This window comes from Uncinocarpus reesii, genomic scaffold, assembly GCF_000003515.1.
Source record: "Uncinocarpus reesii 1704 scaffold_2 genomic scaffold, whole genome shotgun sequence".
NCBI lineage: Eukaryota > Fungi > Ascomycota > Eurotiomycetes > Onygenales > Onygenaceae > Uncinocarpus > Uncinocarpus reesii.
Genome location: NW_003052499.1, coordinates 1,628,101 through 1,643,971, shown reverse-complemented (window position 1 = coordinate 1,643,971; position 15,871 = coordinate 1,628,101). Strand labels below are relative to the sequence as shown.

At 48.4% G+C, this 15,871-nt stretch overlaps 7 protein-coding genes across 7 annotated transcripts; 4 read left to right on the top strand and 3 right to left on the bottom strand.

The window, feature by feature from the left end:
- Positions 1 to 643: 643 nt before the first annotated feature.
- UREG_03529 (uncharacterized protein) lies at positions 644 to 1,476 on the top strand (the record flags this gene model as incomplete). Its single annotated transcript, XM_002543966.1, has 4 exons — positions 644 to 735; positions 766 to 899; positions 974 to 1,186; positions 1,325 to 1,476. 4 exons carry the CDS (start codon positions 644 to 646, stop codon positions 1,474 to 1,476), a joined length of 591 nt encoding a protein of 196 aa, XP_002544012.1.
- A 291-nt stretch (positions 1,477 to 1,767) lies between these two features.
- On the bottom strand, positions 1,768 to 2,915 carry UREG_03528 (uncharacterized protein; the record flags this gene model as incomplete). The annotated part of the gene is made up of 3 exons (XM_002543965.1): positions 1,768 to 1,880; positions 2,028 to 2,266; positions 2,815 to 2,915. 3 exons carry the CDS (start codon positions 2,913 to 2,915, stop codon positions 1,768 to 1,770), a joined length of 453 nt encoding a protein of 150 aa, XP_002544011.1.
- A 179-nt stretch (positions 2,916 to 3,094) lies between these two features.
- On the top strand, positions 3,095 to 3,875 carry UREG_03527 (uncharacterized protein; the record flags this gene model as incomplete). Its single annotated transcript, XM_002543964.1, has 2 exons — positions 3,095 to 3,577; positions 3,639 to 3,875. The coding sequence occupies 2 exons, from the start codon at positions 3,095 to 3,097 to the stop codon at positions 3,873 to 3,875; spliced, it is 720 nt and encodes a 239-aa protein (XP_002544010.1).
- Positions 3,876 to 4,656: 781 nt separating this feature from the next.
- On the bottom strand, positions 4,657 to 5,144 carry UREG_03526 (uncharacterized protein; the record flags this gene model as incomplete). Its single annotated transcript, XM_002543963.1, has 2 exons — positions 4,657 to 4,973; positions 5,012 to 5,144. 2 exons carry the CDS (start codon positions 5,142 to 5,144, stop codon positions 4,657 to 4,659), a joined length of 450 nt encoding a protein of 149 aa, XP_002544009.1.
- Positions 5,145 to 5,460: 316 nt separating this feature from the next.
- UREG_03525 (uncharacterized protein) lies at positions 5,461 to 6,761 on the top strand (the record flags this gene model as incomplete). Its single annotated transcript, XM_002543962.1, has 3 exons — positions 5,461 to 5,494; positions 5,561 to 5,614; positions 5,695 to 6,761. The coding sequence occupies 3 exons, from the start codon at positions 5,461 to 5,463 to the stop codon at positions 6,759 to 6,761; spliced, it is 1,155 nt and encodes a 384-aa protein (XP_002544008.1).
- A 1,162-nt stretch (positions 6,762 to 7,923) lies between these two features.
- Positions 7,924 to 8,481, bottom strand: UREG_03524 (uncharacterized protein; the record flags this gene model as incomplete). Its single annotated transcript, XM_002543961.1, has 1 exon — positions 7,924 to 8,481. One exon carries the CDS (start codon positions 8,479 to 8,481, stop codon positions 7,924 to 7,926), a length of 558 nt encoding a protein of 185 aa, XP_002544007.1.
- A 594-nt stretch (positions 8,482 to 9,075) lies between these two features.
- UREG_03523 (uncharacterized protein) lies at positions 9,076 to 15,487 on the top strand (the record flags this gene model as incomplete). The annotated part of the gene is made up of 6 exons (XM_002543960.1): positions 9,076 to 11,511; positions 11,559 to 11,921; positions 11,973 to 13,253; positions 13,304 to 13,535; positions 13,585 to 13,886; positions 13,940 to 15,487. The coding sequence occupies 6 exons, from the start codon at positions 9,076 to 9,078 to the stop codon at positions 15,485 to 15,487; spliced, it is 6,162 nt and encodes a 2,053-aa protein (XP_002544006.1).
- Between the last annotated feature and the right edge of the window lie 384 nt (positions 15,488 to 15,871).

Sequence of the window (15,871 nt, the reverse complement as noted above, 5' to 3'; positions counted from 1 at the left end):
TGGGGGTTCATCAACAGTTTCTAAATCCATTTGCAGTCAGTGATAGCTTCTCTGAGAAAAGAGCGCGCCAATGGACCTGAGTCAGATTAATAAGTTCGGTTTCCACTATCTGTAGCATTCATCTTGATCCCACAGGTACATTAAGGTTTCCCGAGCGTTCGTGATACCCCGCACTGTGTCAGTTCCGCTGGAGGAATCCTCTCGGGAGTTGATCAGAGGGCTTTGATCTTCAGGTTTAACCAGGTATCGAGATTCCATGGAATGCTTTCCCGAGCACGTGGAAATGACAACCGGACAGCATCTGCTGATGTATTCCGTTGGTCAAAGCTGAATACAGTTCAAAGAGCAAGGTGTTGAGATAGATGGGGGCCCCTTTCACACAGGGAACCCTTGAACTTTGGAAGTCAAGGTACTCCGTACAAAGCCCAACACGAGAGATCGAGAGGACTTTCTGAAAAAGGGCGACGGGGTTCTCCGTGGAAAGTTCATCTTCGCGGATGGTCCACCGTCTCGGTTCGACTTCTAAAAGGTTGGATGTGCCTGCTGATCAGTGTGGCACGACGTTCGTACAGTTGTAGCCGGATGTGGCCCGTGAGTACATTTATGTCATCGCGGCGTAATGTAACACTGTCCCAATGCCGGCATGCAGAATCAATTCCGGAATTCTGAGGTTGTTGGAGGAGAGTACCAGAGGGCGTATGATTGCGTATTCCTAGAATCAGTTTCCTCAGTTTTGTGAGTTGATTCTTGTATGACAGCCACTAGTTATTCAAGACCAATGACTAGGGAAGTGAAAGTAATTCAAAGTGGTAGGATACAATCGGGCGAAAGCACCGAGTCCACAGCAATTGAAACAGATTCCAAGACCCGGTTCTGCAGAGCCAATGGGCTATGCCAAGGTAAAGAATGTGGTAACAGAACCCATGAGAGGTAATTTTGATATTTAATTGCTGAGAGAGAACTGAATGGCCAGATTATGGAGCCGAGACATGTCGCAATATTACGGAAAGAATTCAGCAAAGGGAATTTAGTAGTGGTGTACGGACGGTTCCGTATCCCGATTTTTCATCGATACACCAGAGCAAAGGTATATGGAATGGCTATGAAGGTTTGCCAGGATACAGCCAGCAGCAAAACTGGGACACGAAATACATGGCTCCAGGAGGAGCACGGTCAGGCCCCAAAGGTCTGTAATAATAAACGATGAAAATAATAGACTGCAATTACCACGTTCGGGTTATCCGTAGAAACCAGTGGCAGAGAGAACAGGCGCATCCATTGGTCATGTGGGAGTCATCGTTGATGATAGGAAGTTGTATTATAGTGGGCTCAAGGGACGGTAACACGTTTTGTCACCACAATATCGGTTCCTCGAGAATCGAACGAGGAGCAGCTGGAAGCGGGAAGGAGCCCAGTGCAAAAAACATACTATCTCAAGGGTATGGCTCCAGCGAAGGGGTAAACCCGGATGAATAACACAGGGATGGTCAGAGGGGAGGAGCATTATGGGGCCCCGCGGAACCATCAAGGCCACTCAAGTCGGTCTACGGACATAAAGCAGCAAATAAAATGGGATGCCAGAAGCAAAATAGATAGACACAAGAGGTTCCCCAGTCAGGATGATGCTTTTCTGGCACCGCTGGCATCAAACAAGGATCGAGCAGAAAGCAAGCGACGACCCAGAAGCGCCTGTATTTTTGGCAGAGCCAGCTCTTATCTGGGGAGAAACGAAACTCTGGCATCTCGAAACCCTTGCATTGGCGGTACTCAAGGGATCCCGTCGAAGCGAGGTAGACAGGGACTGGGATTGCAGTTTGACGGATCGATGAAGTCGAGCGGTTGCGGTGTCACAAGGGAGCGCTTGGCGGCGATGGCGTTTCCTGCAGCTTACATAAGATCCCAGCCACAAGGGCGCCTGACTAAGCGCAAATAAGCTTACTGGGGGATCGACGTGGCTTAATCCCAGTGCAGATCCTGGACACCGCAGGTCAACCTCATCTCCCCAAGACTCCAACCCCCGACCGCACCGGGCGTGCAGATGCGTGGTGATGCAGAGGCTTGTGTCGAAGGCGTGCTGGTTCTCGATAGCAGACTCCATTCTGCTATGTTTCTCTTGGGCTGCTGCGTGTCTTCAGGTCTATAACCAAACATTGAGACATGGCGCTCGACGGGGCCTTTCTCTCTGCTGATCTGCTTGCTTCCCGCTGTCACAGCTCTGAGGCTTGGTGGTGTGACGGCTTGCTGTGATGATGATGGCTGGGCATTCCTGTTGAGAAGCCCAGTAATATTATACGACTTTACCCCAGGTTTTGCAACCTTCATATGCCCCTGTTCCTGGCTGGCTTAGTCTAGATCTTGAAGGTTTGAATTAGCAGAATCTGATAATTGGGGTTAAACCACATTGATTCAGACTGAGAGATGCGGTGCGGGAGACCCTCATGTTGCCCCTCCTGCTCAACGATGGGAAATGAACGTCGGCTCCATACTCCGGATCCTCTAGGAGAATATTTTCCCTTCGCAGAACCGGGGCTCAGGTGGTGTTAATTATACTCTACTCTGATCGAAATCAGTCCAGTTTTACTAGAATCCTGCCCGGATTTATGAGCTTGGCCCTCATGGTTGGGACCTGCCTTTGATCGATGTGCTGCGAACGGGCGGAGATTCCAAAACGACGTTTTGATATCGGCTCCGCGGCACAGCGTGCCCGTGGCAAATAATTTAAATCGAGTTTTGCGTATCGGACTTTCTGAAACTACCTTGGGTATGATCAGCTGGACCGAGAGGGTATTTTAAGGCCTCCCCATGCAACCCTACTGTGAACGGTGTGTCCCTTGGTGGCGGCAAACGAGGAGTTCGCATACGTCCGGGTGGAAATGCATGCTTTCAATATCGTATAGCTGTTCAGGGATGTACATCGTTTCTACTTACCAGGGTTGACCGGGAATCTCTCCGGGCTCATCTATATAAACCCTCATGACCCCAGGGTTTCCTCCCATATTCTTTTCCTTCACCAGTCAATAATTGGCATCTAGTCCGATAGTCACTCTTCTATAAAGACCAAATCTTTACTCTCTCCCCTCGAACGTTCGACAAAATGAAGTCTGCTCTCATTCTCGGCTTGGTGAGCTCTGCGCTCGGTGCGGCAATCCCCGAGGATGTCCCTACCCGAACTTTGGAATTCCCTCAATTCCCCGGCAGCGGACCCGCTGGCCCAACCCGTCATGCGGAGGCCCGCGGTGAGGTCGAATGGGGAGGCGCTGCTCCCGACCCAGACAAGGTCCAAATTGTTGGTCTCACGTACGGCGGTTCTGGATGCCCCTCCAACACTGTCAGCCACATCCTCTCCGATGACCGCCAGGTGATGACTCTCATCTTCGACGAATACGTTGCCGCCATTGGTCCAGATGTTCCAATCACCCAAAGCCGCAAGAACTGCCAGTTGAACATCAACCTCCGCTACCCAGGTGGCTTCCAGTTCTCCATCTTCTCCGCCGACTACCGTGGCTACGCTAGCCTTGAAAGAGGCGTCACTGGTACCCAGAAGAGTACCTACTACTTCTCTGGCCAGACCCAACAGGTACAATCATCGTCCCCCATCGTGAAACAGCATGACTAACATTGCTTTCCTTTTCTGCTAGACCCACACCGAGACCAACTGGAAGGGTCCATTCGACGACGATTTCCTCCTGCACGATGAGGCTGAGAATTCCTCCACTGTCTGGTCTCCTTGCGGCACGAACGGCGCTCTCAACATCAACTCCCAAATCCGCCTTAACAGCTCTAACCGCCAGGCTCGCGGTATCATGACCAACGACTCTTTGGATGCCAGCTTCAAGCAGATCGTCCACTTCCGCTGGCAAGAGTGCACCAAATAAGCGAGCTAAGCAAATCGGGCGTATGAACTCTGTTCGTTCAACCCATGTTGCTAGGTTTGGCTTATTTTAGCCCTACCGCAGGTCAAGGTTTGGTTGTGTGCTGTCAGGAGAAGAGTGTTCAGTGGTTGGCTGATGAGTGTCGACGAATTTCCGTTTTCCTTGGTGGTCGCTGTTCCCAATGTATCCTATCCTTCATGTATCTACTTTTATGTACCCCATCCTAGGTATCGCGGGTGTCATCTTGATTACCTGCATACCGGTTCAATTCTCAGTACATATTTGAAACAAACCCCTTTTTTTGCGCATAGCTTATTCCACTTCTTCCATGGCATATAAACTTTACCCGCATCGGTTAGATATCTTTGAGTATACCTTGCTTGAAGCTATTCACCTGCGCCGGGCTACGAATCCCATCGATCGACATTGATCGACCAACTGATGCCAGCGCAATGGAAAGTTACGATTTAATCTCCGGCTGCCTGTCCCTGCCCTGAGCACAAGAAGATCTTGCTTTGCGGAACCAAGCAACCGATTGTTCTTGACTTCATTTGGGCGCGCTAATATTGACCACAATTTGGAGTTTCGACCGGCAAAGCGCCTTTACAGGAACATGTAGCTATGTACCGGATATCGTTTTGTATCAATCTGTCCTCCGTTCACCTCCATAACCCCTAATTTCGGCACAGAAATGACGGAAAGCCATGAGGTACGACGTGTGTATGCCATTCCCTCGCGTGTTGACAGAGTTTCCTGAGGGGTAATGTTGCAAAATCCGGGAGAGTTACATGGTCGAAATCCGCCTGTAGGGATTCCTTGCCACTTGGGAATGAAGGCACATGGATCCCGCCCCGAATTCAGAGACCTCTTGGCAGTACTGGCATTCGTATTCTTCAGGAAAGGTCAGAAGGAACGTTCTAGAGGTGCGAAAGTCATTTGAACTTGCTAGTCGCTTCTTTTGATTGTGTTGAGGTTTCAGATTTAGTTGCCCACTCGCTGGAGGAGGATCCGGTGATAGCGGTGATGGTGTCGTTTTCTGTATCATCTCGCCACCACTCAGCGAGCTTGGGGGTGAACATGGAGCCGTTCTCCGCAGGTCGCCTGCAGGGATGAGATGGTCTGTCCGCCATTCCACGAACCTGGGCTTGGATTTCGGATTCGAAGGTGGAAGGTTTGCACTGTTTGCATGGGTGCAAGCTCGGAATCGGAGTAACATTGATCCAGCTCGACCTCGACGACATGAGTGCCGTCAAGGGATGCGGTAAGGGGCATCTAGAGTAGGGGACCGTGATGTTTGAGTTACAATGGAGAGAGGTGATTCACCTATTGGATTAAGCTGTCTGCCATCCGCTTGCTCACAGCTCACCAGCCAGTGGTCTCCGGAGTATTCAGTTCGCAACTCAGGATCGCCAGGAGTTACATTCGACGAGGTGTCTTACAAACTATTATCGTGTCTCTTCATTTCAAATTTATCCCGGTAATTGCTGGATATCGGCCTTGTTACAGGTCACATTGACTGGGATTTGCCATTGTTTAAGAGCTCCCCAAATCGCTGCTCATCCTAGTGGCCCTGTAGTGACAGTACATAATGCAAGCTACTACCTCTCCAAAAGAGGATTCCGGTGAGATTGGGTGAACCTGACTGATTTAATTGTCCTATATTGATATCTAACGCCAGAATGCTCTAGGACTAGCCTCGAGATCTTGGACTCTCGAAGAAGCCATCGCCCAGCTAGAAGATGGTAAGGGATAATCTGCCTCGCCTTGGGTCCTAGCAGATTGTATCATCGGTTGTTATCATAGTGCTTACGGACCATCATAGTCGCGTTTCTCCCAAAAGCCCAGAGACATGTCAATGTCACAGACGTTGCAAAGACTATCGCGTCTTTGGCGTACGAATCTGGCATAGGCACAGATCTCCTAGATAGGCTAGTGACGGTCATTGTGAAATCAAAGAACTTGGACCAGACCACGACTACCAACCTTGTTAAAAATCTATACCCGTCAGAAAGGGTACAGCTGGGAATTGTTGCAAAAATCGCCTGTGCTTTGGGCCCCACCAAGACTAAGCCATCGCCAGCGACCCAGAATTTACTGCTGCGGTGGTTGATCCTAGTTTACGATGGGCTGGAGGATCAATCTTACATCTCAAAGCTCTATGCGGTACTTTTTGACAACCTAGATATGATCAGTTTAAGACGCTCGCTTTGTCACATCTTATCGCTCGCAACACGCAGGAAACACGTCAAGCCGTTTCGCATCCAGGCACTCATGGAACTTATTCGAAATACTGGCGATGAAGAAAAAGAACTTATGGGATTATTACGTGTCTTTAAAAGTTATTATCCAGAAATAATTGTCGGGGAAACTGGCTCTTTGAGGAGACGAGCAACATACATCTTCAAGCATCCGGATACAGAGTGGACTGCTCATATGCGGGCGCTCCAGGAAAACGCAGCAAAGGCTGCAGCAAACTCCGCGCAAAGGACTTTTCAGGTTGTCAGGCGTGAAGGCGTGAAAAGAAGTCGCATAGAGGTCGTTATACCTTCGGTGCAGACATCCAAAGTACATCAAGGCTATGCTTCGTTGGAAGAGCTTCGGAGCGTAAGAGACTTTGTGCAAAAGTTAGATAAAGTCCAGCTCCCGAATCAAATCGCATCGGCACTTGCGGACCCTTTGGTACAGAAATACCTATTATTGGTTGAAAACACACAAGCCACTCAACGAATGGAAAGTTGGCTTGCGAGTTTTTTTGAAGACGAGCTCGATATCATATCTTCTGGGGACATGGATACTTCCGAGCATTTGGAATACGTTCTTTACTTACTTGTCGGTTATGCTCGGTTTACCAAGGTAGGCTCGTCGGATTCTCAATTAATCGTCATCTAGTGATACTGATAGCCAAGTATAGACGTTGCCTCGTGCTGCGGTTGACTTCCTACGCACCTATATTACACTTTGGAATGGCAAGGATTACCAGGTTCTCATCCTCTCGCTTTTGGAATATTTGCCATTCGAAAAATACGATAACCTTTTTCTCAACTATTTATCTCATATTGAGACGGCAATCTTGAATGGTTCGGCTCTAGGGAAAAGCTCGCTTCTTCGCTATTATACGAACCTTATCCATCACTGGGGCACTTTTGTCCGTTCCAATATTGGCCTTATGGCAACACCTCCCCTTTCAGAACTTATTTTGAGAGCAGAACTCCTCTGTTTAGCGTTACTCGAGACACCTTCTGACCACAACCCAGGCGATAAATCGATTTTCCCATCGGCGAACCTGGCTGTGCTTCATTTTTACACAGAACTCGCGCTGCTATTTAGCCACGCACCGAAATATCCCGACATCCCATTGACAATACCCCTTCCACAAACAGTTTACCTACTTACACTAACCCCGGCTATCTCCAACATTTCCCTTTTGGGTACAACATTGGCTAGGTATAAGGCCGCATTAGAGATCTTGAACAATACTCTACCGTCTAACCGAGTTTCACAAGAGGAAATCGTCCAGTTCAATGGATATGTGCTCGACACCTGCAACCTCCTTTGGAGAAATCGGGCGCTTAATGCTACCGACCCTAATGCATTAGGATGCCTCGTTCCCGTGGAGACCGTCACGGCGCTAACAAATTATATCCAGGAGCTCAACAACCTTTTGGGCAGCAGGAGCAATGGCCGTTATAAACTCAAGTTGAGACTAGTCTCGACGTTTTCCTTGAGTCATAACCTAGCCTTGGTTCGAATCTCTGATGCTTGTATCAAAGACTTGGAAAATCAAGCAGAAAAAGATGGCCAAGCCTTATCTGCAAGTCTCCCATGTCCAGTGACGCAGGATGTCCTGACGAAACTTGGGAAAGAGGGTGGCATCACCCTGAGTTGGCAGGATTACAGGCTGAAAATGCTTGATTGGTTGGACAACCACGGAAGTAAAGGTATCGGAGCGTTGATGAGAAGTGCTATGATTAATCTGAGAAAGGCCTAAGTATTTGGCCCCTAGGTTGGAGTGTTGATAGTTCGAGAAATAGCATACAAGCTTAATCTGGTATCACGTCCTAGCCAAATTCATATATATTTCTTGGACGGTTGGTTCGTCATGAATCCTCTCGAGAAACACGTCCACTTCGTTCATCGCCTCTTCTGTTTGAAGTGTAGCCATTGTGTCTTTGTTCGGGTCCCAGATAATATCCGAGCTTTCAATTTTCAGTCCTGCGGTAGCGGACATCGCTTCACCCACTGATTTAGTCATTGTCGGCTCCGTGTACAAAATCAATCTCCCCTCAGAGTCAGCACTGATGTCTGCTGCACCGGCGTCAATGGCGTCTTCGAGATAATCGTCCGCGCTCTTTCCTTGAGGATCCTTCTCAAACACAACCTTCCCTTTCTTTTCGAATAGAAAAGTAACGGGAGAGATGGTACCGCCTGATTTCTTAAGAATAGTGCGAACATCCTGCATTGTTCTGGCCTTCTGGTCAGTCAGGCATACGATCACCACAGCCACGGAACCGGGAAGCATGGCCTCAATGGTCAACTGTTCTAAGGGTGCTCCGGAGCTAGAAATTCCCTGGCCCCTTGCAATCGCGGCATCTATAGTCGCTTTTGACATTCCGCTCCGTTTAGCATTACTGATAAGGGCGGCGAGCTTGGTATTGAATTGCGGATTGGGGCCGTACACTTTGAGATATCAAGACATAAGGTCATCAGTGAAAGGGGATCCACGAAGTTTCGGGGGAGTGAAGTGCGCCAGTCATACATTTCGAAGCTTGCCTGATATCCTCACTGATGATTTGCCTCTCGCTGCTCTTTGCGGCGTCATTTCTGCCCTTCATGTGTTTTATGCTAGACCATTTGTTGTGACCGGACTGAAGGACGGAGCTGTTGCTGATGCGGCGGCAGTTTGAGCAAACCCATGGCCGCAGCGCAATGCGAGGGCTGAGGACGGAGCCCCTCCCCAGAACAGTAGCCATATAGTTATCGAAGACTCTGGGCGTAAGCTGTTACGATGTGGTCAACGGATTCGACGTGTAGTTCACACGGATCGAAGAATCATCGGCCCGCAAGTTTATCCGGCCCCTGATCTGGCTGGAGTCCATTGACCAGTGTTTTGGCGGGTGAAGCGACGACACGCAATCCCACTCGGTCGAAGCGAGAAGAACGAGAAGCTGAATCTCATTGCATATTTTTAGAAACTCTTACTTCGATGTCAGCGCCGGGAGCCTCTGCGTCGCAAGCTGCTAGCTCCGAGAATGTGATCCCCCGTGCCGAACTCGATGTCTCGAAGCTCCATGCCCTACCATCGGAACAACAAGACCTCTACCTCCTAACCTTCACGGCCGACCTGGTTCAGTATACCGCGAAGCTTGACAAAGATGAGATATCCTCTCAGCAAGGATTTATTAAGCAGGAATTGTTTAAAATTATAAAACTCCCCTCGCCTGTCCCTTCACGAGTAATACGGAATAATATTGGGAGATGCTTTGGCGCTATATTTACTAGGGGAAACCGAGCTATACTCTACGACACTGTCAACGAGCTGATAGGGATTTTGAATGCTGGGAAAAATGAACTGGATTTGAAGGCAAAATTTGCTGCTGCAGTTGCGCTGGGAGATATTTTTGTTGCAGCCGGAGATGGCATCATTAATCAATCCAGCGTGACGGTCTCGGCTCTGTTTAAGCTTCTCAAATCCTCTCAGAATCATGCTGGACTCAGGGGCTGCATTTACTCCGCCGTGAGGAAAGTTGTGTCCGGAATAGGCATACCGATCGACGAATCGACTGCTAAGGATATCTGGAAACATGCTCGAAATGCAGCCGTGGGCGATAAGGCCTATTCGGTCCAAGCTAGCGCTTGTTTGTGCTTGGGACAACTTATTAGGAACACGCCATATTTCAACAACGCGAATGACTTTGAGAACCTAAAATCAACCATATGGAAAGTTATGGATAGCCCAATAACTTCAGTGAGACATGCGTCCGCCGCTTGCCTTGCAGAAATGCTGGTCAAATGTCATTCGGCTCGGGGTCATATTGAAGTGCCTATCGTCAAACGACCCAAAAAGCCTTTAAAAAAGGCAGGTCCTACTACAGTTGAGGATGAAGTCCCAGAGCGCCCTCAATCCCCGTCAGGACGGAAAGCAGAAACTATCCTGGCATTTAAACTTCCAGACCTTCTTCGGCAACTATCTCTTCAGTACTGTCGAATGTCAACTGGAAACAGAGCAAGAGCTGGCATTGCGGTATGCTACAAACTAGTCTTGCGTGCTTTGGGCGAAAAGCTAGTTGAAGAGCGCTACGCCGAGATTGCTGGTCATCTCCTGGTCACTCTTTTGAACCACGCCACCATAGTAAACAACCGATATCGCTTACTCATGACCAGGAAATTCATTAAACACATCTTGGAAGATGTAGTGGGATCAGAGATTTTGAGTGAAAACGGGCAGCTTAATGCTGCCAGATGGTTAGTCAATGACCTTTTGAAAGACTATCCGCAAGTATTGCAGGAACGTCGAGAGCCAAGCAAACATACTTTGACTTGTGCCGTCAGCGCTCTATCTTCTTTGATATGCTCTCTAGGCTCTGCGGTCGGTTCGATTGCGGATAGTTGTCGAGAAGCACTCTTGCAGGATTTGCAGCACTCAAGTTATACTGTCCAGATATATGTCGCTCATTGCCTGCAAAATTTTGTTTTGGCATGCCCTCAGCAACTACTTTCGTGTATAACGATATGTATGAATAGCCTGCACAGAGAGATCGGACAGCTATCGACGCCTAGACAATCAAGTCGGCGCTGTCTCGGTTATGCCCATGGCTTAGCTTCGATGTTAAGCACATCAAGGCTCCAGCCGCTTTACGGATCTGTGGACATTTACTCACAAGTATTGTCCCAAGCCACTGATTTGCTTAAAACGAGCGGCAGCTCTGAGCTACGGATAGCTAGCACACAGATCCAGGTGGCCTGGATACTAATTGGCGGCCTTCTGCCTTTGGGCCCAAATTTCACCAAAATACACCTCTCGCAGTTGCTACTGTTATGGAAAAATGCGCTTCCTAAGGCTTTACCGAAAGACGATTTATCCAAACGGAGTCCCTTAGAGCTGGGCTTTTTAGCTCATGTTAGAGAATGTGCCCTGAGCTCCATTCTCGTTTTTCTCGAGTTCAATAGCAAGCTTGTTACCTCCGATGGTGCGAAGAGAATTGCGACAATGCTCCAAAATACAATAATATTCCTTGAAAACCTGCCTCGCATCAAGTCTACAGAAGATATCTCACAACGTTTGTCGCCTTCTTTACACCTCAAAGACTTTCCGATCCTGGTCCGGCGACGAGTCTTGCAGTGTTTCGCGAAACTGGTTAATTTAAGTCATACCAATGTTGCAGACCTCCTATCGCTTTCCAATGTCTTAGGACTCGCGATATCTTCCTTTGCAGATCCAGATTTTATGTCGATAAACCCTCTGGATTCTTCCGTTGCCAGTGTTGCTACGAGTTTTGAGAATTTGTGGGATCTTGATGATAATTTCGGGTTTGGCGTAACCGGGCTCGCAACAGCATTCTCTCGCGATAGTGACCACAGGAACGAAAGTTTGGGCGCTAGACAACTGCCTACCAACACCGACAAGGCAATAGACAGCATGGTGAGCACCCTTGGACAATATTCAGTTCTGTTTCTAATATTCGGCAGTTGATCTCCCCAATATGCCAAGGGAGAGAACATGATTCAGTACTTCTATATTGTACACCGGATATCAAACACAGCTCGCTTCCCGATCCGCCAGCCACTGAAGTAGTCAATGCTGCTATCAAGCTGTTTGCGACCACCCTTCCGTTGCAGGCACCCAAAGTTCAGGAAAGTAGTGTTGAGCAAATAGCTACTCTTTTAGCTTCGCAAAGCCTTGCTCGAAACCCCGGCAGAAAAGCGGCTATGACAGTTAATATTGCGGTGGCTTTATTGTACACTCTTCGAGTCGCAGTGAAGGAAACAGATTTCTTCCCCGGTAGTCTAAAAAACCCTGGGACGGAGAAGATTGTGGGAGAGCTTCTCCAGGTGAGAACTCACGCGATGTCTGCAAATACTCGCTGACGAGAACTTTTATAGACGTTTATCACAGACCCTGATTACATCGTACGCACTATAGCTTTTGAAGCTCTCGGGCGACTATGTAATAGCGCGGGAAATTCGTACACGAATTCGCAAATCAATTCCGTCATCGATACAATTGTAGAAAATCGTGACCCAAATGCTCGTGCCGGGTGCGCCGCTGCGTTGGGCTCTATCCATGCCCAGGTCGGTGGCATGGCTGCGGGTTTTCATTTGAAGACTATCATCGGTGTCCTAATGTCACTCTGCAGTGACCCCCACCCCGTTGTCCACTTTTGGGCTCTAGAAGGATTGCTACGGGTTGTCGACTCCGCTGGGTTAACCTTTTCCGCCTATGTTTCCGGCACTCTTGGAATGCTGGCGCGGCTTTATGCCACCGATACACACAACGAAGAGTCCTCATTAATTGCAACATCTAATTACGAAACCGTCTTCTCTACGCCTCTAGCTATAAGCCGATGTGTTGATGCTCTTATTAATGTCATAGGTCCCGACCTCCGCGATATAACGAAGACAAGAGAGCTCGTTTTTACCCTAGTTAAGGAATTTCAACTGGAAACGGACATATCAATGGTGGCAGTGAGCTCTAGATGCTTGGATCATCTGTCACTGTACGCTTCAGATCATATGGACTTTCCCGGATATGTCCACTGGCTTCAGCAGGAACTGAATTCCAAGGAAACACCGGTCCGTGAAGCTGCAGTACGAGGCCTAAATAACATCATGAAACGAGATCCGGAGAGAGTGATACGTACTGCCTCCTCTACTTTCGAGGACGAGCTATGGATGGCTTTTGATTCTATTCCGGATAATGAACCACTCAAAGACCTCGTCCGTAACTGGCTGCACCGAACAGGACTTACAGATACAGTTGCTTGGGTGCAACGCTGCCATAAAGTTCTCACAAAAGCCCGTCCGAAAGCCGAGGAGGCGTCAAGCCCGGTTACCGCAGTCAATACTACCGCTCCCGATGTTCCGGATGACGAAGTGGCCGGTTTCGCCTCTGCAGCTGCGACGGAAAACCGAGATTCTGGTGAACCCGATTCTCCAACCGGTCAAGAATTACTTAAATGGCAAACACGGAATTTCGCCATGTGCTGCTTGAGCGAGCTTTTGAGCATGGTTAGCGCAGAGATACAACCCGATCAAACAATTCCATCGGAAGCGGCACTTCAGGAGAAGATAGGAGAGATTGTTCGAATGGCGTTCTCCGCTTCTACTGCAAATGTTGTTGAATTGAGGATCTGGGGTCTAAAGATCCTCGATCGTGTTTTGAAAGTCAGTTTGTCAGTCACTGTATTTATGGTTTCCAACTAACGTGTCATTAGATGTTTGGAAAAACCCCAGATCCCGATTTTGCGGAAGCTTCTCTGCTAGAGCAATATCAGGCGCAAATAGGCTCCGCTTTAACGCCGGCTTTCGCTACCGATTCTTCCCCTGAGCTGGCCTCGGAGGCAATAAACGTCTGTGCTACTTTTGTTGGAACTGGAATTGTTACGAGCGTAGAGAGGATGGGCCGTATTTTCAAGCTCCTTGTTGTCGGCCTAGAAAATTTTGCAAGTAAGCGCTACCCCCCATTCCAGAGCTCTAATTCTCATATCATACATAGATAATCCTGAGACCACCGACATTGGAGATCTCAAGGGGCTTAATTCGAACGCTCGGGTTATGATAAAGCTAGCACTGTATTCTGCATGGGCCCGATTACAGATTGCTAGCGCAGAGCAAAACTACTTAGTCAAAGTTATCCAGCCTTACACTGCAATGCTTACTCCACTCTGGCTCTCATCTCTTCAAGAGTACGCTCGTCTTCGATTTGAGCCAGACATATCAAGTACACTCGGATCGATTGGCGTGCCTGATAACCTGGATGATACATACGCCGCTTTGAACCGTGAGATTCTTCTTAATGTAAGCCAGGCGAGTTATTATCACTTGCGTATCTGGTGCTGACGATTCAATAGTTCTATCAAGACTCATGGTTGAATTTCGTGGACGCCATCGCCAGTTTAGTCGAAAAGGACAGTGCTTTTGTTTTCGATGCGTTGGACAATAAGGAGAAAGCTAAACCTGACCAAACCTCGGGATCCGAGCCCGTTATGAATGGAACGAGCGGGAAAGGGAACAATATCAATTACCGTGACGAGCCTGTTGCTTTTTTCTTTGTTCTCTTTGGTCTCGCATTTGAAGCTCTTGTCGGCCAATCGAGTGCGCCATCTTCTCAAATCCTCGAGATTCTGCAAGCTTTGCAGAAGATCCTACGGCCTTCAGTCGCCGGAAACGCGGTTTATCAAGATGCTGTGTTTTCGGAAACCATCGATGCGCTTGACAGGCTAGTGATGACAGAAGGGCACAATATCCAATCTGTGATCGTGGAGATTTCTCGAAACCTGGCACTGCATCATCAAGCCGCAATGCGGACTGAGCTACGCACTGACAGCCTCTCGGATGATATCGAACAACTTTTTGAGCTCACTCGCAACATTATCTTGGTTCTCGCGGGCATCCTCCCTAACCTTAGCGATTCCTCTCCCAAGGCCCGTTCCGCTATATCTGAGGACTCTATTCCGCTTATTCAACTCGCTCTATCATCTCTAGTCGACATCACCTCCGTTTTCCCTTCAATCATTCGCTCCGATCTTCACGCCTGTATACTTCACATATTTGGCACTATTCTTGCAACTGGCAGCTGCCAGACAAGCATCGTACCACCAGCGCTCCCTATTTTTCGACGATTCATCCTTGACCTTGCTGCTCCCTCGCGCCATTCGAACGAAGAAACAACAATCATATCTCACCAAATTCGTGGCTGTATAACCCGTTTTCTATCAATCCTCCGTGTAGCACAACAGCGAGAGTCAGAAGCGTCATTGCCTTGTGCTAAAAACACTCTATTAGCGCTAACTATTCTCTTCACCGGCAGCAGCCATGTGATCCCTTCTCAAGATCCTTTAATCCCAGAGGTGTTACAAGAAATGCTTGACTGCCTCCAGGACCTTGGCCTCGCTAGTGTTGCGGCTGGGTGTATAAGATCCCTCCTTCTTTCTACTCCCCGTTCGCCCACCGATGATTTTATTGCCCGGTTCATATTTCCCCGCCTAATCGCGTTTATCGCTGGAATTCCAACGGGAATAGATGGAGGCCCACCCAACGACCCTGAACATGTCAAAGCATCGATCGCACATATTCTCGTATCCTGCGTGGACTCTGCTACCATTCCTGCCAGCGCCGTGCCAAATGCAATGGCACTCTTGATCCCTGCATTGTTGCAACGAGCGCAAAACGACGGCCCGGACGTATACAAAGACACGGCTGCAAGACTGTTGGAATTAGCACAGGTTGATCAAATCTCGTTTAGAAATTTCGCGTCAAGTATGGAGCCCAGCTTGAGGACGCTTACTGAGGACATTCTACGAAGTACCGGGTCGGGTGGAAGCGCTGGACGCGCGAGGAGGGATATGAATGATGACGGTGCTGCTGCACCTAGCATTACATTGCGGATGGACTTTTAGACATGGTTATGTCCTTCGAGCTCGGGGCCTGGGTGTGCCATTTTTGAACATATCTTTTTATCATTCCTAAATTCATGTGAGCTTTAAGATTAGGTATTGCTTACATAGTTAGCCTAGTCAGTTAATAAAGTTATTAATGTTCTGATCACAGTGTAACGCGTGTCGTCGCTGTGCTCTTGGGAGAAAATACAACTGTGGTAGAAGTTCTGAAGTCTATATATTTGTGCAGTGCAATTATATCTAAACTCTCCCCAACTGTTGAGGGTTTCATTAACTTCCACAATCTGATGGCGAAAGCTACGTTGCGGCTATAGCCAAAGAATAATAACGCAACGTAGGTAAACATGACAAAAAGGCTATCATCAAAAGCTTAACCCATGGATT